The sequence below is a fragment of the Prionailurus bengalensis genome, chromosome D2 (assembly GCF_016509475.1).
Source record: "Prionailurus bengalensis isolate Pbe53 chromosome D2, Fcat_Pben_1.1_paternal_pri, whole genome shotgun sequence".
In the NCBI taxonomy this organism is placed as follows: domain Eukaryota; kingdom Metazoa; phylum Chordata; class Mammalia; order Carnivora; family Felidae; genus Prionailurus; species Prionailurus bengalensis.
Window position 1 is genome coordinate 21172971 of NC_057351.1, and position 23629 is coordinate 21196599.

Consider the following 23629-nt stretch of genomic DNA (forward strand, 5'->3'; position numbering starts at 1 on the left):
TCTCCACCTATTTCTCATTTCTAAAAAATAGCTACAAACTCAGAGCGGTCATGGTCATGCTGAGGAAACAGTCCTATAAACTATTGCTCCATATTACTAGCCCACTCCAAATTTAAGAAGGAAGGAAGGTGTGGAATGCCACAATGACCACCTCTTCCCCACAAAGTGACCCTACTTCAACTCTCCAGTCCAAATTACTTTCAGTTTTAAGCACTTCTATGAAGTTCTGATGTTTTAGCAAATAATGACTTTTGATGCTAAGTATTCAATGATTTCTAAGACCACATCATTACAGAACATATAAAAGTTCTTGAATACCCTTATTTTAGAAATACAAATAAAAATACCAAAATTATTAAACAGTTATGTGCACTAAACACTAAATCCCTCAGTTGTTTTCAATATAACCAGAAACCCTGCTGTCTAATCCAGATGCAAAAATCTCTTTAATTGAAGGCATGCTGGGAAAATATTTACAAAGTACACTTTTAATATAAATGATTTAAATTATTTCATCCCAAATATGCAAGCATGCAGAATTTTTCACTAGCTCTACAGGAAGCATTAGATTGGCCCCTTGGAGTATTAATGTTTCTAGAACAAGAGGGACGGCTGTTGGAGCAAGTTGCCTTTCTTTTCCATAAATAGGAAAGCTTCAGAGAACTGAGGATTTATGAGGCTTCAAGAACAATCATTTAAGAGAAACACTGTCTTTCAGATGCAATCCTTTAGCATCCGAGGAAATCAGCAGGGGAATACTTAATATTCTATACACAAGAACATCAGTCAGCAGGAGTGATGGCTGGAGGACTTTCATGGCAGTTGGGCAATTAACCCAGAAGCTAGAGGACAGAGAAAGCACCAGTCCCAACACCTCTGAGTGTTACAGCGCTAGCCGCAGATGGCTGACACCAGGGTATTCCTTGGGTGCCCTCTGCTGGCACACCACCACACTGGATTTCAAGAGACTGGATTTACTCCCATGAGTGAGTCACCACCCTCTCACCCTCTCTCACAGAGTTCCCAGGACTCAGGGGGCACAGTCGATGCTTCCCCCATTTTCAGCCATCTTGGAACACTTAGTCACAAAGTTAGCATCAATAGAGGATGACTTTCAGACAGACTCCAAAGAGGCAGTTCCCATATGATCCAAAGGTGGCCTGTACATTTTGCATCCCTTTCAAGTTTACACTTTTAGAAAATGCTGATGCCCGGATCCTACCCCAAACAAATCTGAATCCTGAGGATAAAGCCTCTCCACTGGGATACTGAAAAGCCCCCAAGGGATTTTCATGTTTATCCAGAGCTGAAGAACTATTGGGAGAGAAGTTCAAGTTTTGACACCGCTGGACTTGGAGGGTAAGGAGCCAACTGTCCCAGCAGCATGGCAGAGAGGTGGGGTATCTGACCTCTGGAGGATGAAGGAAAGTCATTAACTCATCTTCTCAACCAATCCAGACCAAATGTGAGCAGCAGGACGCCCCTTCTTCCATTCAGCTTTCTCTGCCCTCATGAAATTGAAATAGCACTTATGGATGCTCCTGTAGTCATCTGCAGTCTCTTCAAAGACCAAATAGTGCCGTAGGAAGAAAGTTATGGGAATGGAAAATTCTTCCCCAATTTCTTCTAAAAGTTTTGTCTGGGGCATAAGTATACATGAGAAAGAACTGTAAACTGACAGCACTGGAGGAAGTTCAGAAAGGGGCTAAAAGACATCTGTCTGACACACCAAAAATTCAAAAAATATCCTAACATAACTAGTATTTGAAAACTGATTTGTTTTCATGAAATATATGTAGTGGTTTTCAACCCAAGGTACACATCAGAATTCTTTGTATTAAAACAAATGGAGGACCAGGTTGTACTCCTAGAGTAAGCCCAGAGTCCTGTATGAGGTTAGACAGAATAATGGACCCCCAAAAGATGTCCACATCCTAATCCCTGAAGCCTGGGATTATGTCACCTTACATGGCCAAAGGGACTTGGTAGCTGTGACGAAGTTAAGGACCTTGGGGTGGGAATTTATCATGGATTATCTGGCTGGGCCCAAGGTAATCAAAGGGTCCTTGTAAGAAGGAGGCAGGGGAGCAGGAGTGAAAAGATCCAATCCTAGATGCAGGTAGAAGTGATGCCAATGCAAGAAGGAACTATGACCCAAAAGTACAGGCAGCTTCTAGAAGCTGGAAAAAAACAAGGAAACAGAGTCTCTCTAGAGCCTTTTACCAGAAACCAGCCCTGCTGACAGCCTGAGTTTAGCCCAGTGAGAGATATCTTGGACTATAGACCTCCAGAACTGAAAGGTAATATATTTGTGTTGTTTTAAGCTACTAAATTTGCAGTCATTTGTTACAGCAACAAGAGGAAATGAACATTGTTTTTTAAAGGTTCCAAGGATGATCCTGAGTCACCATCCCAGATGCACTACTGGACTAGAATCTGCAGTGAACTTTAGAGAAGACAATGTTAAGGTATGAATCACCAAAATTTTAAATGCACATTCACGTGACTCAACAAATCCACTTCTGGAGTTTCTTCTGAAGATGCTCTTGCTCAGGTATCAAATGTGTGGACACAGATGTCCACTGTGGTTGCAGCATCACAACTGGTGTTAACTAAATTATGGTATAAGGTATCCAAGGGCGATGTACTCCAAGATCCCATAGTGGATGCCTGAAACCAAGGAGGGCACCAAACCCTACATATACTAGGTGTTTTCCTCAATATACACACCTATGATAAAGTTTAATTTCTAAATTAGGCACAGTAAGAGGTCAACAAAGTAATAACAAAATAGAACAATTTATAATAACAATTATAGCTACATGAAGTTGTCTCCGTCTCTCTTGTAGGGAGGGCAGGCCACCCAAGATGGGCCACTTTGGCACAAACATTATTTTGAAGTAAAAGCAATCCAAACCCAGCAGATTTAGGAAAAGCTCTTTACCTTCCCCTCCAATGCCTGCTTGTGCCAGAAAGAGAGCTATAAACAGAGATTCCTCTTTACCTAAGAAACTTCTCTACATAATAGGGCTTTGTTTTCCAAACATCTCCTCTCACCTTCCTCCTGATGGTCTGTCTCTCCTTTGTATCTTCAGAACCCTCCTCCCTTTGTCCAAATAAGCTTCATGTTGCCTGTAGATTTCCCATACGTATGCTATTAAATTTGATTTTCTCCTGTTAATCTGTCTCATGTCAATTTGATTCTTAGTCCTACTAGAAGGACCTTGAAGGGCAAGGGAAGGTCTTCATCTCTGACACTCTCAGAATATCTTACTGTGCGTACTCACCCTTCTTGTGATGATGTGACATGATAAAATGCCTACATGAGGAGATGGAAGTGAGGTGAATGACACAGGCATGTGACATATCATCAGGCTACTACTGACCTTCTGACGCTAAGTCAGGAGGAGAACCATCTGCCTCTGGACTGCAGTTGACCACAGGTAATGGACACCATGGGAAGTGAAACTGGGGGTACGGGGGCACTAGTGTATCCACTTAACCAAATACCAAGCATCCTTTTAGAAAAGGAGTAAGACATCTCTATGTATTAGCAAGGAAAAAATTACGAGATACAGTAAGTAAAAAAAAGAAAAATACAAGAGTGTGTTCATTGTGCTACTTTTTGTATAAAATAAGTTTATCTGGAAGAAGAAATAAATAAAAACTGTGTAATTGTGAGACCTGGGTGGTTGGGGTCAGGGGTGAGAAGGACAGCTACTTTTCCCTGCATACCTTTCACTACAAGGTCTATTCAGACCCACATGAGCAACCCAACTGCATAAACAGGAGAAGCCCAAGCAAATACACAGTGCCCTAGGCAAGTGTTCAGAAATCTAGTTCCTTTGATTTCTAACTCAACATCTTGACCTTTTCCAAAATAATCAGTATAAATTTTTAAAGCATTTATTCCTCAAGTATGATGAACAGATGTTATCTGATGCTAAAGTTTAGTAGTAAGGAAAATAACTACTATATTCTCTGCCTTAATTCCCCAAAAGTACATTTGTTACTGCAATCTTAGAGATGAACATGGGGCAGAAGATTAATAATAGTGCCTGATTCTGGACCCTCCTCAAATTATTTGATTTTCTAGAAGTATTCTAAACTATTTGCCTTGTCCCACTATAATACTTTCAAAAATAATCTATTCCAGGATGATAGAAAGATTTCTAGACATATGTACTGGCAATGAAATACAGTATGGATTTGATTTATGCAAATTCAATGGTAAATACTGGTAAAATCCTGTAGCTGGGAAATGGATTAATTCTGTACTCAGAAGACCAGTGAAATCAGAGGCTACATACGCTGTAACTGAGCGGCTCTCAGCTGCTTCTTCAGCCTCTCCACTTCATTCTTTAAAAACCTGATGTGGCGCATCATGTTTTCTGGAGAGTCTATCTCCATGGAGATGTCTCTAGGCGACGGGGGCGCAGAGACCGGCTGGTCTAATTTCTCCTGCAGGATTCTTCAGTGAAAAGAAAAATTCCAACAATGAAAAACAGTTTGCCTTAAAAGACAAAACAACCTACTAGCTGGAGGGTTTGTTTTAATAGCAAACTCCTGTAAATCACCAGAATTCACAGGGTTGCCAAACTCCTCTGCCCATTTTATATCTACTTCTGAGCTCCCTTACCTAGTAGGATCCAGTCAAGGTCAAAAGGCAGGGCTGTAGGATCCACCCTTTTTTTTCTTTTCAGGGACCACTGATAATTAAGCATTAGCGAGAAAGTCTGCAATGTCTGCTTCTGCTTATTATGCCTGGCATACAGTAGGCACTCAGAATTATCTGCTACCTAAACATTCATCATATTGATTTGTATGGTTGACTAAACAAATTTCACCCAGTGCTGGTGAAACTTACAAACTCCATATTATGAACCCCCTTGGAAGGTGGCTTCACATAGACTCCACTTCTAAAATTCCCTCCTGAAAAACCAATCCTAACGGCATGACAAACTGGACTGAAGGCCCTTTACTTTTGGCCATAGCAGAGGCAAAAAGATAAAGAACAAAATAAAACCAAAATCACTGGGTTAATAATTGGTGGTCCCACCTTCTCTACCAATTATCATTAGTTTGAAGCACATGGAATGTGAATATTCAACAACTTTTGACCTACAGATGATAATTTCATATTATTTAACACAATACTCTGGTACTTATCTATACAAAACCTCCAGCTGCATTCTGCAAAGGAAGGCAGACTGACAAAGGACCTCCAAGTCCCCTTTTATAAGCTGCTAGGGTTTTGGTTTGGTTTTTAACTTTTTACCTTTAAATTTGCCCAAATGCAAACTGTGAATCACCTTCAGGCCTGCCCTTGTTGAGAAAACTGGTATGTTAAATACTGTAATGATCCCTGCATTTATTATATTAAGTAACTTTTAATAATTCAATTTATTAGTACCACTACAATAATGCAAAACAGCCAATTCACCTACAGCTTGAATATTTCCCCCAGGGACAGAGCTCCATTTTTCACTTAAAGACAGGACTATATTTTGCAAATTTAGAGATGAACTCAAAATAACTTATGGATGTTCATGCAGACCAAATAGTTACGGCAAAAGGACTCTGGTTAGCAAACAAAAGATCCTAGCGAAGTAGCTTAATGAACATTTTTTAAAAACTCCCTTTCCATACCCATGAACACATCCCACATACAGAACCTCCCTGCCATTCTTCAAGCCCTGCTCCATCACCCCCGCAAAGTACATAGTACTTAGAAATTAGGGCCTGACAGTGTTTTGCATAAAGGGGTTCAAGAAACATTTGCTGTTGAATGACATTTCACATCCATGTACCTACTTTTAGCACAATTCCTAACCTTAACTACATCAAGTTTTTTACAGTAAGTTTTAAAATCGATAATTTTCCTGTTAAAATCTCGGCCTTCCTCATGAAATACATTCTAGAGATGTGTAATCATTAACTGTACACAATATACATCCTAACCACTTTAGAAAACTGGGGGAGCCAGTTCAACAAGGTAAAAAGTTGAAATTGCAACCATCTTTCAAATAATTTAAAGGTGAAAAATAGCACCTTAGCTAATCTCTTCAAAGCCTTTAACCCCAAATGAAAGGAAATTTTACTGGGACGATAAGAGAGAAATATAAAGAGATGACCAGCATGAGAAGAGTTCAGAAGGCTGTCAACACTTTTTTGGTTTGGCAAATTAATGAATGAGTGCATCACTCAGGGCATCACAATGCCCCTTCTGTTATCCTTGTCACACCCAGCTCAGCACCCCAGACATGCACACACACCGTACTGAACAGCAAGACTAAACAAACCGCTTTTCAGCTTCAAGTTTGTCCATCCTTTTCCAGAGACGATTAACTAGTGCTTCTTGTTCTTGTTCCAAAGTATTTTCAAGGTCGATCTTCTCTCGTCTCAACTAAAGGAAGGGAAAAAGTTTTACTGAGAATAGTAGGCCATTTAAACCTTGTTAATGAGGTTTTTTGATCGGACCATTAGGACCCCCTTGCTTGGAGAAATCTGCAAAGAAATGGCCAGTTTCCTGGCACAGACACATTAAGCGCATCTAGTTCTTAAACTTCAACTGAGAAAACTGAGACAGGTTCACTCTTTGATGTGAATGCTTCATTGCCCTCTGGTACATGAATCACACTGCTTGTTTTAGCATTTAGTCAAGACACACAAAAATCTTCTTTAAAGAGGGTCTGGGGGAGCTGTGCTTACCACTCACACCAGGATTTATCTGGGTCTGTCCCCCCCCAGGTTCTGCATGTAGTTAAACCAGAAAGGTTATATTACCATATATATATAAAGAACTCAAACACCTCAAGACAATTCTACATACTGGTTAAAGGATGCACAATACTAGTAACTTCTGAGGAGGTAGGGAAGAGAAAGATCTGATTTGGGGGAAAGTATGCAGCTGCAAAGGAAACCCCCAAATGCACTCTACTCCATGAAAAGAAGCAAACATGGAAAAATTCATTTAATCAATCAATACTGGGCAGTATGCGAATACTGTGAACAAGGCCACTGGCAGGGAACCAAAAAATCAGAATTTTCTGCCCTTCATGACACTTACATTTTAGTGGGGGCATAGATAGTAAGTGAAATAAGTTATATACTTTGGTGGAGAGCAAAAGAGAGATGAAGAAATACAAGGCTGGCAAGAGGGATAGAGAGTGCAATGCTAAATTTCACAGCCACAGAAGAGGGAATGTGTTATATCATTCTTACACTTCTCTACATGTTTGAGATATTAAATAATTGTAACAGATTTTTTTTTTTTTTAAGAGAGAATGGCTACGGTACTGCCCCTGTGCTGTCTCTTCAACCAGTAGCAATTCACTTTTTCAATCACCGAGTCAACAAATTATTTCTGATTGCACAGCTGCAAAGATGTCCTTAGCAGGTCACAGAGACTCCTCACTGATCAGAGGTCCCTGTGTACACAGTAAAATGAGACCAGTACCATGTATAAACCGTAGACTTTTAAAGCAACCAGAGCAGATCTTATTAACAGTGAATAAACCAAGATCACATGGTCAAATGAAAATACAGCTTGGAAATACCTTCCCTGCATGGGGGTGGGGAGGGTGGTGGGGACTCAGAACAAGTCAGAAGCATTCTGTGCAGTGAAGCTGGGAGCACACGAATGCACAAATGCTCTTCGGAATGTCAGACACTTTCAACCTGCAGCAACCGGGAGAAACCCTGGAGCAGCTCATGGAACCCCTATTAAACTGCGTGATTCTCTGCACTGACCACATGTTTAGCCAAGCATTGAAGTACAATTTACAGCCATTTTTTTTAAAGAAACAAAATTCCAAGGCATTTACCCTGTAAGGATCCTGTTCCCATGTTTAACTAAAAGCATTATAGAGAGTACTTGGCAAGCAAGGAAAATTTCAAGCTAGGAATTGTTTTACCATAGGGATGCCTAGTAAACTTATACCAAATTGCTTTTAATTTTAGAGTAATCATGCATAATGCTAATCAATAACTCTGAAAAGCAAAATCAAGACAAAGCTGTCTCTACCCATGTACAACTTACTAAGCATGTGGCTGTGAGCAGATCCTTATCCACTAAATGAGAAGCCTGGCCTACCTGACCTGTGTGGTCCCCTCCAGGACTAGCCACTATCATTCTCTGTGAGGCTTAAGATGGCAGCTGTCTTCAGTCTGAGCCAGTTCAGCTCCAGACCCTTAGAGACAGGGGGAGCAAGAGAACCATCTAAGGCCATCCTTTCATTTCAGCGCCAAGAGACCACTGCCCTGGGAGATCGTGTGACTCTGGCAAAGCGACATCACCAGGATAGGAGTGGGAGCAGTCACCACGGTGGCCAAAAGAACTGGGTCCTGTCCAACCCTCAACTATGGGGATCCTGAAGGGAAAGTAAGATTTAGGGTAAGTTATTCTGATTTGTGAGCCAACAATTCTTGGGAGCAGCAGAGCAGAGGGTAGTTTAGGAGTCTGACACGATGCCGACACAGGTAAGAGAGTGGGAGAAACAAGCAGAAAAGGTACGTGAATCTCAGGTTCTTTTCAGCACCTACTGGTTGAGCTACAAGTTATCAATTTACTGCCTTCAGTGAACCAAGGCTTCCTGTGAAAGCTGGGTTTGCTGTACCAATGCTCTATGAACTTACTTCCATGAAGCAGACGACACAGGAGGCCCCGGCTCAGCGGCTCAGACGCAGGGGTTTCATTACACAGGCAGGCAGTGCTGTAGGAGTCCACATTATCTTTAAGCCTTAGAAAGGGTAGGGTCTTTCGGGGTTTTTTCAGTTTTAAAAAATCTCAACTTTTCAATAAATGAATTATGAATGAATGAATGCTTTTAAAAAATTAAAAATCTCAACTTTTCTGCATTGCTGAGGAGCTCTGACACTAAAGGGCAAAGAAGTTAGAGGAAATGATATTATTATGATTAATTATGATTATGATTAATACTCTCTTAAGTTCTGGATCAGAGTTGCCCTTCCACCTCTTGTCTAATTCCACAACCTATACATCTGGAGCCAGAGCATACACACCAGCTCTGCCGGTTCAGACAGAAGTAGATTTTTCCATGCTTGCACTGTCCTGATACCAGACAGTCCTCAAAACTGACAGTGTATGTTGAGTTTACAGAGTAGGAAGTCAGAGAGTCTTGCCTGAATGGAAACATCGGCCCAGTGACACACTGCTTTCCTTATGCTGGTCTCTAACTGTCATCCTCTCCCCAACTCCTTCCTAGTAATACCTGAGGGCTTTTTACATTCAGTGTTCGTACAACAGGCGCCCATTCATCTATCGCCAACATCAAATTCTCGGGCAAACCCAAGCCACTCTGACTGCTGATTCTGCGAGCACTCAGCACCAATGGATATCACGGATTTGTATAATACTCATTTGAAAGCCTGCTTTATAATTAAGTCAGTTCAATGGACTGCCAAATTCTTTTCTTCTCTTCAGTAGCTCTCCTTTCCACTGCAAGTTAATTAATGTCAGACCAGGAGTTCTTATTATGTTCCCAAAATAAATATAGAAACTTTAGTGGATAAACTTTGAGTATAATAAATCTAGCTGGCTCATCTGAATTCACAGCCCATCCTATCTGTATCTTCTCAATGGGCAGATACTGACCCATTACCAAAAAAGCAAAAGGTAGGGGGTGGCCGAGAGATGGCTCCAAACACCATCACACTTCTTTCTCACTGCAGCATTTTCTGATTTAAAGAGAACTGGGACACTGGGGGCAGAGGTATGAGAAAGAAATGGTTAGCCAAAAAGCCTCATGAGAACTTCAGCCTAACCATCGTGTTCAATCCTAGAATCTTGGAAGGTCTTAGTGAACTTTGTTCAACCTATATTAAAAAGTTGTAGTCTAACAATATCATCCTTGTTTCCATGGGAAAATATATTTTGAGCCCCAAACCTATGGCTTAAAAAACAAATTTTGGAAGGCAGCCCATTACAACTAATCCAAGATAATAAAAGAGAGGGAAATGCCCATGAAATAAGAGCTATCATACAAACAGAACACAGACACACAGTTTGTTACAACATACAGGAGAGGGTAGTTTAGGTGGTGACAATGTAAGGAGAGTACCCCATGTTTAAAAAAGAAATCACAGAGTCCTCTAAGACCTATATTAACCAACTCTTAGTTGACTAGATTTTTTTTTCCTAAAAGAGAGAGATAAATCCTAAGAAAACAAGTGGGTACTATGGATTAGCACAACAATCCCCCCGAACTTTCCAAGTTAGGTAGTATCTGAAGCCTATTGATAATTTAGCCCAATTGCCAATCAATTTGTTATATAATACCATTATAGATGTTCAAAGTGGTGACCCTGGAGATACAACAGAACCACTTGGGAAAATAACAGTAAATATTCAGAAAATGACTAAATTACAGTAAAAAAAAAAAATGTATTTTTCAATGGCTGAATGTTTGTGTTCCCCCCCTCCCAAATTCATACGGTAAAGCCTTAACCATCAATGTGATGGTATTTGGAGGTGGGGCCTTTAGGAGGTAATTAGGTTTAGTTGATGTCATGAGGTCATGACCCGCTTGATGATGGGATTCATGTCCTTTCTAGAAGTCAAGAGAGACCCTGAAGCTTGCTGCTGTCTGCTCTCCCCACCACATGAGGATACAAGGGGAAGTGGGCAGACTGCAACTTGGAAGAAGGTCCTCATCGGGACTCCATCACACCAGGATCCAGATCCAACCTCCAGAACCATGAGAAATGAGAAACAAAGCCAGTCTATATTGTTCTAGCAGCCCCAATGGGATAAGACCCTTTTGTTTCTACTACAAGGAGTAGAGCCAATAAAAGATCTCATCCCATCCTACTTTGCCAATACATTCGAGTTAATCAAGGTTTTACATAGACATAGGAAAGAACAGGATTCATGAGGGGGCTATTAAAACAGATCAGGGGCAACTCACATGAAAAGAGTTGAGTATAATAATACATCATGGTCCTTAATCTGTGGCAAAGCCCTGTTCGCAAATTAAAGCAACAGACATGGAGTAAAACTTAAAAACACTCTGTTAGTGCCTCTCTTGGTGTCTGTTCAGGCAATCACTGGAATTTTGCTCAGCCCTGACAATGCTCCTCCTAGGTGGAAGATATCTGACCCTTGCCTTCTGAAGAAAAAAAAATTTTTTTTTTTTTTTAAGAAATCGAACTGCCAATTTTTATTACAGATTTTATTACAGATGAGTTAAGACAGGTGTTCATAGACCACGGAGCCCCCAGGTACCTATCTGATTAACCAAGCTGCAGGCTGGTTTCAAAATTAAAACCAAGTTCTAGGTCATCACCACTGCTAGTGTAATGCAAAGCCAAATAAGAACCGAGGGAAGCTGGTCAGTGAAGAGCAACAAAAAAGGAGAGAAAGGCTGCTCACTTTTAAGTCCAAGAAGTCAAAATCACAAGTGAAAAATCTATCTATGTACATCAGGAATATACTGATAGAGGAAAAAAAGGAAAGAGATGTTAAAAAAAACATAAAGAACTATACAGCAAGATAATTAGGGCTGCCCCTTGGGTGAACAGAATATTGGTGATAATTTCTCTTCCCGCCTTTTCCTGCTCCCACCCAATTCTTTAATGAACACTTACTATTTTTGTAACAGAAGAAATTTAAAGATGTCTGATCTTAAAAGTGAAAGTTCCCAGTACAATTTAACAGTACATCCATTAACTGAAGATGATAATTTATATATACAAAATCCAGAATAAGCCAATAAAATCTCAGAGGATAATAGTGAAGTGTCAGCTGTTAGAAATACTCTGAGAATTTTCCAGATAACCCAGAGTCAACCTTTTATACTACAGCTTCCAAATATATTTTCTCAAAGACTTCTCCTATAAAAATTAGATTTGTTTTCTGATGAACTGAACTTCAGGACAATATTAATATTGCATCAATATTAACATGTAAAAATGACATTATTTCATCATTTTACCAGTTTAATAAATTTTATTAAAGTTTAAAACTTTTATTCAGTGATGTTGAGAAATGAAGGCCTTTTTATGAAAACACACACACACACACACACACACACACACACACACAGAATTATTCAGATTTATATGGTTTCTGGACTTAAGTTTTCATCACTTAACCGGGATAATATACAAATTTGCATAGTGGGTAAATAATTCTAGGGGACTTTAACATAAGTACCATTGATGGAACAGGGTGTACATTCTTTTGCTACATCCAGACTGCAGTGGAGAACACCTGGGAAAGAAGTCATAACACAGTGTATGTTGTAGATACAGTATCACATCAGTGGCTACCACCAGTCCATTATCTAAAATAAGCTTAAGAAAATAACATTAGGGAAACTTCTCTTGATATGCTTTATCCAAAATGGAAGTTTCCATGAAAAGTCATTACTGCATCCATCCCACTTCCTTACGCAGAGATGTTGGATTTACTTAGACATTCATTCATTAGCCATGCATGTTTAGCTAAGGAGAATGCCCTTTCTAAGTCATCAACCAAATTACTGCTCTGGTCATAAACAGATTTCATGCATTTCAAAATCACAAGCAATGAGAAAGCCTGAGTACAGTACTCTCTGGATGTTATTGCCCTTACTGTAGCATACCAACGGACTTCAATTTAACTGGCGAGAGTTTTCACATACATACATGCATGCATGACCAGAAACACACACTGTTGGATCATGGGGAGGTATCTCTTTCCTTACACAGGAAACACATTTTGAATTTTTTCCCTGCCACTATGTAACAACATTTGCACCAACTGATCCACATGGCAGGTGTTATCTGATACTTCAAAATAAAGTCTGACAAGATGAAACACAGTGCGTTTTTCTACTTAATTGAAATGAGATCTAGCAAAGAAATTCTGAGGGATTTTTCCCCCCATATCCTGCAGAAAGACTTCCTTATCTGTGTCCCTGACAGAATTCAGAGTTTACTTTCCCAAGTCTGGAGTTGGGACCTCTCAGTTGGCTTCATGACATCCTTGGCTTCATGACATCCTGTTTTCTGGATTACAAAACAAATCAACTGAAAAGAGAGCCCACTGATGCTTCCTTTGACTACTGGAGGAGTGCCCCCAGCTTGCTTGCTTTCAAGGCACAAAATTCCACTAATTTTTCAGTTATGCTTTTTCCCAGCTTTCCCAAATAAGCAGTAGGTAAGATGCTTGTACCCAGGCTTCTCAAGCAACCCAAACACCCTCAAGGATTTGCTACAATCAAATTGCCACCCAGCTAACTTCAGGATTTACTATGATTACGTCTGGCTGTACCCTAATGCATTTTGCATAAATGTGCAGGCACAAGTTATGATGTTTTATTTAAAAATAAAATAAAATCAGGGTAGCAAATTGTAATACCCTACAGTTTTTTTTAAAGGAAGAACAAAGAAAAAAAAGGGGGAAGATGAAGAAGAAATATGAATAGTAGTTATTTGAGGGGTGGATTGTAATCCAGGTAATGTTTTTATCATTTGTGTACTTCTGTGTCTTCCGATTTTTCTTGAAAGAGCAATAGATTATTTTCATATAAACATTTAATTAAAAACTCCCCATGATTTCCATAATTTGAGATTAGCACTTGAAATCAAATTTCAAAGTATGCAGTGGTCACTAAATTTCATCTCTTTAATGGAAGTAAACCCCAAGTAACATGGTTGTTCTTTGGGGGGAAAAACGGCACACAGAAATCAGCAGGTACTACCCAGATTCCTCGCACTGCAAGAATCTGCAAGGGCAGCAGTTAGTGTGAATGGAATTCTAATAGAACCCAGTAGGGCCACATTCCCTGTGAATTTTAAAAATATCTTGGCTCCACAGCAACTAAAAAAAGATCAACCAAAGATGCAAAACTGGTTTGTATTTTGAATGAATTATTTTGTATACAAGTAAGTGAGAAAGGCCATCTTGTATCCTTGACTAAGAGCAACTATTCTAAGAGTTGGAAACCTAAAACTTTCCTTTCTTTCTTTAAATTTTTAGAGACAGAGAGAGAGAGAGAGAGAGTGAGAGAGAGAGAGAAAGCACACATGCTCAAGCAGGGGAAAGGGAGACAGAGAATCTTAAGCCGGATCCACGTTCAGCATGGAGCCCAATGCAGGGCTCCATCCTATGACCCTGGGATCATGACCTGAACTGAAATCAAGAGTCAGATGCTCAACCGACTGAGCCACCCAGGTGCCCCTCCTTTCTTCCCAATAGAACTTAAAATACACTAAAAGTGTCCTTGTTTCACTTAAAAAAAAAAAAAAGAACAAAATTAAATCTTGTCCTAAGGATTGAAATGCATCACTCTAAACCCCAGCCTCTGCATTTGCTGGTTACAGATGGTGAGAGACACCAGGATAAGTGGGTGTCACCTCTGCAATGATCCTGTAAGCTGGGGTCTTGTCAAGCCTCTGTAAGTACCTGATGCTGCCAGGCTGAAGGTAACCACTGAGGCCTACAGCTACGTGGTTGCCTTATGCAAAATGCTGACTGTAAAGATAAACTATGCCCTCAAAGACACCAAAGATGCAACTCCTTCTCTTTCCTTGCCCAGCAGCAAAGAGGAAGGATTCAATTTCACATCTTCATGAGCTCTCTTCTCTGTCTCCAGTATCTCTGCTCCACACAGTGTTGACACTCACTTTTTACTGCATGTCTTCTCTCCCATTGTCTCCTCTCAATCTTTCCTTCCCCTGCAACAAGGCTGGATTTAGATCTATCCAACCACGTGTGTCCATTAACAAATAATTAAACCCAGTGCCAAGGAGCTTTGGGGTGTCTCCCGTGGTTGTAGGGGAAAGGGGGTCGGGGCCACCACAGAGGCCTCACTGCTCCCCTCCACCACAGCCATGCATACAGCATCCCTCTTCACTGGCCTTCCTGGAACAGGAGATCAGACTGCATGAGGCTGGGACCTAACATCATCTTTGTTAGCAGAGTTTGTGCAGAGAGCAGGCACATAACAAAGATGTGCTGAATTAATACAGGATATGTACCATACAAATGCACTAACTATAGCATGGGCACAAAAGAAAGCCAAAGGGGCTGGGTCACAAATGACACTTGAGCACATTCTGACTCATAAATTGAGGAGACAAGGTCAAGGAAGGTGGTGAGACATTTGTGGCTCAAATAATATGCATTCTCATTTTCCTGGAAAACGGGTAGGGTAAAGTACCATAGAAATTAGATGGAAACTTTCATTATTAACAGCAGCAGCTACCATTTTTGGAGAGCTTAATAGATGTGAGTCACCAGGATACGGTGGTGAGGTCAACATTGTGCTTTCCCTCCTTCAATTTATTAGAAAACTTATAGGGAAGAAACACTTCGTATAATTGTTTGCTAGTTGCTGTTTGTGTACCAAGTATTACAAGAGAAATACTGATCATTATGTAAATACTTTTACAGCAAACGCCCCTAACTGCCTGGAGGAAGAAAGTCAGGTAAGATGAAGGAGAATGGGGCAGGCGAGGGAGAAAAGCGGTCCAGGCAGAGGAAACAGATCCATGGAGATGTGGGGCAAGAAAGCATGGCACACAGCAGAGCATGATTTTCAAACTGCAGGTCATGAACCATTATTGGATTGTGAAATTAGTCCACTGTGACCTACATTTTGCTAAAAATGAAATGGAATTCAATAGAAAATCAAAAGAAATGTTGTCTTATGGAACTTGTCCCAGTCATATATACGGGTACAAGAACATCAGTGTACTGGGTTGCCATGTTAACTTATCTCTTGCTGTGCAGTCCACACTGGAAGGATTCTGAGTGGAGGAATGAAGAACTTCAATATGCATGTAGTGTGAGGAAAGGCAGGATGCAACATTAATCCCCTCAACACACCTAGGAATTAGGTACTAATGTCTATTTCACAAAAGAGCTCAAATTGCTTGCCTGAAGGCATACAGTTTATTCAGATGGAAGGAAGATTTGAACCAAGGTGAGAGTTTCCCTAAAAACTACATGGGATACGATGTTTATAAACGGATGCTAATGAGGGGTGCCTGGCTGGCTTAGTCCGAAGAGCAAGCAATTCTTCATCTCAAGGTCGTGAGTTCGAGCCCCATACCGGTTGAAGACATGACTTAAATAAACTTTAATACAGACAGATTAAAAAAATGGATCCTAATGAATGAAATTGCCATCCCCTTCTGAATACAGCTTTAGACAAACAGTGTCTTTGCTTTGGGAACAGGATATAGCTCAGATAAAAGATGATGGACCAAATTCCAGAAGTAACAGAGAAAACTATACTCACTATGCCAGCTAGAGAAAAGAAAAAGAGTAAGGCATCTGGTACCTGGCAGGCAATCCTGTTCACGATGTAAATGTTAGCTGAATTATGGGACTAATTCTCCATTAACTTATTCCACTTTTTTCTGTTGTACTACCTAAGAATGATTAAGTATCTAGTCCACCTGCTTATGGCCACTATTTTCTTCTTTCCCATAGTTTTCCATGCCAAGTGCACAGAGGGCCCTCCAGAGCTGCTGAGTTGAACTTCACTTAATAAATAGGCAAATGTGGACTACCTTTTGATGCTAGTTATCCTTCTCCAGAGAAATAATAAAAACTCTTCCTGGTTGGCAGAAAACATTCAAGATTAAGATATCTTGACACTAAAAGAATATTCCAAGTTCTAGATATTCTTACTGTCTCCTAAGAAAATGTGAATGCCAAATAAGAGACAAACAATGACCATGTTGAAACAAAAATTCTCAAATAAGGGTTTGTAGGCAGTGACCACCAGTTAAAAAAACAAAACGAAACAAAACATAAAAGCACTAAAGTCATGTTGACCAGACTAATCCTAGTCTACAGTGAGGGTCCCCTGGCATGTGAGTTGCAAATGATATATGTGATAAGGGAAATGTATCTAGAATATATAAGGAACTCTTAGAATTCAATAATAAAATGATCTTGAATGGGCATTTTTCTCAAAGATATAAAAAATAGCCAATTAGCACATGAAAAGATTTTCAAAATCATTAGTCACCAGGGAAATACAAAACCACAATGAGATACCGGTTCACATTTACCAGGATGCTATAATCAATATGGCACAGCCACTTTGAAAAACAGTCTAGCACTCTCCCCAAAAGGTAAACATGGAGTTACCATGTAATCCAGCAAGTCCACTCCTAGGTATACACCCAAGAAAAATGAAAACATATATCCACATGAAAAACTGTACGTGAATGTTCACAGCCGCATTATTCCTAATAACCAAAAGATGGAAACCCAAAATGTCCATCAAATGATGAACACATACACAAAATAGGATATATCCACACAGTGAAACATTATTCAGTCAGGAAAAGGAGTCAAGTACCGATACATGCTATAACATGGATACAAGCCTTTTATTAAATGAAAGAAGCCACTCACAGAAGATGACATACTATATATGATTTCATTTTTATTAAGTATCCAGCATGAGCAAATACAGAGTAGTGGCTTCTTAAAGGGAATGGGAAATTCAGAGTGACAGCTGAAGGGTAAAGGGTTTCTTTTTGAGGTAATGAAAATGCTCTAAAATTGTTAGAAATTTGAGGTTAGAAAATGCTCTAAAATTGTGTTTCTACACAACTCTGAATATACTAAAAGCCAATGAGTTGTACATTTTAAATGGATGATTTTTATGGTATGTGAATTGTATCTCAATAAAGCCACTACCACCACTACTACCCACCCCCGAAAAGTGAACTAAGATATTAAGCAGAAGAACCAGGTTCACATCCAGTTCCTCTTGAATCTAGTATCCAGGCCCTGAACACTATACTGTACCTCCTTCCAAAACACAAATGACGGTTACCTGGCCAAATCTACACTTAAACTCTTCCAGCAAAGCAGTGGTATACCATAAGACACATGGGATAACTGCCTTCAAATAGCTTACAGTTTAAAAACTATGTTTATTGTCAGAAGAGCAAAGCCATGTACTACATATAAATCTATATAATACATAATATAGTACATGCCTTTGCTCTTCTGATAACCTATGATACAGAATATATTCTATAACAGAGACTGTGACATATAGTATATCATATGGATGATAATCCTAAGAGAGGATCAGATCACATTCATAGAAACAGAGATTTATTTCTACTGGAGGGGAAAAAACTGTTCCCCCTTAAGCATTGACTAAAATTATTTGTAGCTAAACAGAAAACAGCAAAAGATCCCCAACATTTAATCATCCTGGACATACTAAAACAAAGCAGGGGTCGGGGTGGGGGCAGTTTCTCATCTTAATTAAAACAGGACCTTGAGGGGCCCCTGGGTGGCTCAGTCGGTTAAGTGTCCGACTATGGCTCAGGTCATGATCTCATCCTTTGTAGGTTTGAACCCCGTGTGGGGCTCTGTGCTGACAGCTCAGAGCCTGGAGCCTGCTTCTGATTCTGTGTCTCCCTCTCTCCCTGCCCCTTCCCACTCGTGTGCATGCATGTGCGCACTCTCTCTCAAAAATAAGTAAACACTTAAAGATGTTAAATAGAAACTTAACATCCCAGATCTGAGGCTTATTTTCAGGATAGGGCTTTACAATGCATATATTCCATTGTGGAAATCCATTTCTTAATTGTTGAGGTGTGAAATAACCCTAAACGTGTATTAAGTCATTAACCTGGCAAGAATGTATGCCTTGGAATCATTTTAAAGGGTTTCCATGATGAAAGTCGCTGGAGCCTTTAGACAGTACAACAACTCGTTCTCTCTCTCCCATAGACTAGAAGACCAAACTGTCCTCTCTCTGATGCCAGACCACTACCTCCACCTTGTGGCCACACTAAACCCTGGAGTCACAGCCCCTGTCCCATAGACTCCTTAAGAACTTCTGCAAATACAAGAAAGAAGCCATTAACACTCAGCCATCACCATGAACGCTGTGACCAAATGAAATTCTCACAATACAAAGCACTGAGAGTTTCACTTGGTCACTTGGTTAGCTCTTGATGAACAAGTATCAGTAACAAGTACTTGGTGTGTCAGAGACCTTCAACAAGAATCTTCAAAGCTTTAACTTGAACGGAACTGGTTGTCCCCTATCCTAGGAATTAAACAGGTGAACTCTGGAACAAAATGTTTCCCAACAGCGTGTGGGTTTTTCCAAATTTAGATACTGCATCTGAATTCCAAAGATGAATGGTAAGTATAGATTACTCTGGATGTATATCAAATAGCCAACCTTTGAAAATAGACCTTTTTTTTCTTTTACCTGGAAGGGATAGAAAAATGTTCTTAGGACCATTATTCACAATCTTAGAAAACCCAGTGACATCCCTTTCTTTTGATATAGGGAGATACAAAAATAACACAGAAAACAAAAGTCAACCTGGACTTCTTCCCAAACCTGACATTCCCATCACCATTTCATTCTCAGGTAAAATAATGGAACTAGAACGGCCCTGGGTAGATTCCACAATCAGTCAGCATGAACTAAGATACAGAGAAAGACCCTAACGTCGGGATAAATCAGACAACTTTGCATGAAAGGCTTAGCCAAACCGTCAAACTGGCAATCAGGATTGAAATCACAAAGAGCTAAAAGACCTTCGTCAATACACTGAATTTTACATGGAAACCACATCGCTGTACACTATGGTCAGCTTCTTATAATTAGCTTAGGGAAAGTAAAATTTCAGGACATTCGATTGGGGCAAAAGCATTAGGGAGCATCTAGACTAGAGATAACAGGTACTTTTGTCTGGCATACTAACGCAAATGGGCTGACAATGGCTGCCCACAGTTCTGTGTGTTGAAGGAGCACAAGACCCAGTCTGGACTCCCAAGGCGAGGACCCTGCTCAAACACCAACATGTGCAGAGGGCAGTGGACAAAGGGATTGTACACTATGACTTGCCACCTTTTGTACCTGGTTGAGCTTGCCATTCCTGATTTTAGTTTGCCCTTCTCTGTTTACAAATGGAAAAGCTGGGCCCAGAGAAGGTAATGCAAGGTCATACAACTAATGAGAGGCTGAGTCAGGATAAGCAACCAAATCTATGCCTCCATATCTGTACCAACAAATCACATTGGGAAAAGATAGGGTTCGTATCATATTGCTAATAATTCAAAGAAGAAAAATGCTAACTGCCTCTTCTCAAGAACCCCTTAAAAAAAAGTTTTAGTTCCACAGCAACACTGTCTCAGGAACTTTCACAGAATCTATCCTGTGGTTAAAAACACATTGTTCCCCCTTTGTAAAAGGAACTTAACATTTCCTACCTATAAGTCAGTACATCACAGTATATCTCCAGAAACTTTATTAATTGCAGTTAAAAAAAGAGAAAGTGTGAGACAGAGAGAGCAGGTGCTCCACAGACTTGTCAATCTTACTACAAAAATGAAGTCTCCACTGTGGGAAGAAACAGCTGAAAATTATTTTTCACTCACATGCCCCAGGGTATCTGAGGCCAAAAAGAATAAGGTGAGGGAGAATAATATGAGGAAAAAAGTGTATTGAGAAAACTATAGATTCTTACCTGCTCTAATGTAAGCTGCTTCGAAATGGTATCATTCTCCAGTTTTTTAATTTTCTTCATCAGTTTGTTGACCTGGAATTCCTGCTCTTGTTCGAGATGCTGTTCTAGTTCAGCTTTCTCATGCTGCAACTGGAAAATGGAAAAATCACAGAATTGATTTTTCTGGGAATTGAGACACTCAAAAGCCACGGAAACACCGGCTCCATAAGCTAATTACACTGAGTAAGAAGTATCATCACAGAAGCTACAATCCTCATTTCTGCTGATACCCAAGTGCACACCTAGTGTGTAACCTGCTCCGAGGGTCCTCTAATTCACGACCACAAGTTAGAGTCCACGTATATAAGCTCCTGGCCTGAGCCAAAAGGCCACAAGTGACAGGGCAAATACACCTGAGCATCAAACCATGATTAAATACAGATTGTTTAGTTTTTAAAAACATGGAAGTTGTTGGGGCACCTGGGTGGCGCAGTCGGTTAAGCGTCCGACTTCAGCCAGGTCACGATCTCGCGGTCCGTGAGTTTGAGCCCCGCATCAGGCTCTGGGCTGTTGGCTCGGAGCCTGGAGCCTGTTTCTGACTCTGTGTCTCCCTCTCTCTCTGCCCCTCCCCCATTCATGCTCTGTCTCTCTCTATCCCAAAAATAAATAAACGTTGAAAAAAAAAAAATTAAAAAAAAAAAAAAACCATGGAAGTTGTTGCCTCTGTAGAGAGGAATTGGGAAGCTAGGGATGAGGTAAGGATGGAAACTTCAAATATAAAACTAACGTTTTCAAAAATATCCCTATTCAAACACACACACACCCTTCAGTGCTTTTCAAACTATATAACATCATAAAAATTATATTAAAAATAGAAATTTTACAGTCAGTTTTAATTAAATGAATTAGTTTACTCAGATTTATATGTGTGTAAAGAAGGAAGAGATGTCACAATCACAAAACATATTTAGTAAATTATTCTGAATGCTATGTCTCAATATACTAATAAGCATCCTTTGGCAAAAACCAGTAGAATTAATTATCTTTCTATAATGAGACTGTACATCACACCTCCTACGTCTTTCCTAAAAGCCCAGGAGGGAGGCTTCTTATTTATGCAGGTAAAACATAAGGTTAGGGTTGCCTGTGTGGCTCAGTCGGTTGAGTGTCCAACTCTTGATTTTGGTTCAGGTCATGATCCCAAGGTCATGGGATCAAATCCCATGCAGAGCTCTGCATTGAGACTGCTTAAGATATTCTTTCTTTCTTTCTCTCTCTCTCTCTGCCCCTCTCCCCCTGCTCACGCTCTCTCTAAAAAAATAAAAGAAACAAAAGATAAGGTTATAGTGTCACTGCAAAGTTTTTTTAAAAGGTCCCCCAACCATCAAAACCAAAAGGGAATCGAGGAAATGACAACTGGGGTTCTAATTTCTAACATTCTCAATTGGGAGTGTTCGTTCATAGCAGGGGTTGGAGAGAATGACAGCAACAGGGCCCAATAGAGATTAAGTAAAAGCCATTAAAAACAATGAAACACATGTACTTTTATGTGGGGGTCTAAGAGGACACTGCTGCCTACTTTCACCCTCAAAATCACTTCTTCAAGCAGACACTGTGTACCAGGTTCTTCATACGCATTAGGCAGGCGTGATCACTCCCATTTCCTATGTGACAAAACAGGAGACTGGACCAAGATAATTCAGCTGAAGGCAGTGGAGGCTGGGACCCACATTCTGCTCTGAACCCCAAGCCAGTATTCTCCCACTGGATCCTGAGCAAACCTAGGAGGAACCAGCTTCAGACTCCGCTAGCATCTAGTGCATCTTTGGCGTTTAAAAAATCAAACGACCCAGGGCGCCTGGGTGGCTTGGTCGGTTGAGCGTCCGACTTTGGCTCAGGTCATGATCTCACAGTCCGTGGGTTCGAGCCCCGTGTTGGGCTCTGTGCTGACAGCTCAGAGCCTGGAGCCTGTTTCAGATTCTTTGTCTCCCTCTCTCTGCCCCTCCCCTGTTCATGCTTTGTCTCTCTCTGCTCAAAAATAAATAAACGTTAAAAAAAAAATTAAAAAAAAAAAAAAAAAGTCAAACGACCCAACAGAAAACAAGACACCACAGACACTTGCCTGGAGGATGCTGTGTCTCTGGGTAAACCCTGCATATGGCATGACAGGCAACCCAAAAAGATTAGCCAGGCCTGAGCAACCTCCATACGGCTGCACCGAACCCTCACCACACCGACACAATTACCATTGCTCTGCAAGCACATACTTGGTTAAAAAAAAGGTTAAAATCTGACAGTTTTCTAAGCTGGAAATGTTGACTAAACAGATGCTTCTTTCTCCAACTGTTTTTGATGTGCAACTTCAAGAAAAGCTGGTCAACCTTGCAGGGACCCAGGAAAAAAACAGATGCAAGGAAGCACTTACAGTGACAAGTCTATTTTTAGCTCGTTCTTTAAAACTCAGGTTCTGCAGGATCAAGCAGTAATTACAAGAAACAAGAGAAACCAACAGAGAACAAGAAGAGTTCCTGGCACTTCAGACACAAAGACCCTGATGCAACAAGACCACTCACGAGGAAGAAACAGCAAAGCATGCCCATCCCCACCTAACACTTTTACTCCATAACATACCTGTGTACCCTCCATCTGTAGGTACTACATTAGACGCAGGGGACATCTTGAGTGAAGATGTCACCCTTGCCCTAGAACAGTTCATGAGCACCAAGCTTAAATGGTGTCTACTGGTTTTAGAAAAATAAACTTTAATCTTAAAACCTTTAAACATTCTGCATAGTTTTTACACCAGGTATGTTTTCCTCCAATATGCTTTCAATTGCTGCCATTTTTATTTAAAAGAACCCCCCCCCCTTTTTTTTAGCATTATTCTTCTGCCCTGAGGTAAATTAAAACAATCAAGGATGCAATCTAACATTGAAACATGTCTGGCCCACTGAGAAAAAGGTAAGGCTGTCATTGGCTTACAGAAAAATATTCCTATTTAGACAGATGGTCTATATTGTCAATATCTGATGAGGTATTTCCTTTAAGAATACAGATTAAACAAGTAATAAATTCCATCACAGCTCTCCATTTTAAGAGGCTTTTCCCTCTCAAGAGATATCCCCTAAGGAAAATTTGATGGTAAAGCTGTTGTCACCAGAACTCAAGTGAG

The 23629-nt window shown here is 40.3% G+C and overlaps 1 protein-coding gene across 2 annotated transcripts in view; it reads right to left on the reverse strand.

Annotated features, from left to right (window-relative positions):
- CCDC6 (coiled-coil domain containing 6) overlaps nt 1-23629 on the reverse strand; it is a 109190-nt gene that overhangs the window by 19611 nt on the left and 65950 nt on the right. For both annotated transcript variants that reach the window (XM_043596391.1, XM_043596392.1), the window contains exons 3-5: nt 20479-20607; nt 6303-6406; nt 4311-4471 (exon numbers count right to left, since the gene is read on the reverse strand). In XM_043596391.1, the coding sequence (XP_043452326.1) occupies nt 4311-4471; nt 6303-6406; nt 20479-20607 (394 nt within the window). The remainder of the gene's footprint in view (nt 1-4310; nt 4472-6302; nt 6407-20478; nt 20608-23629) is intronic.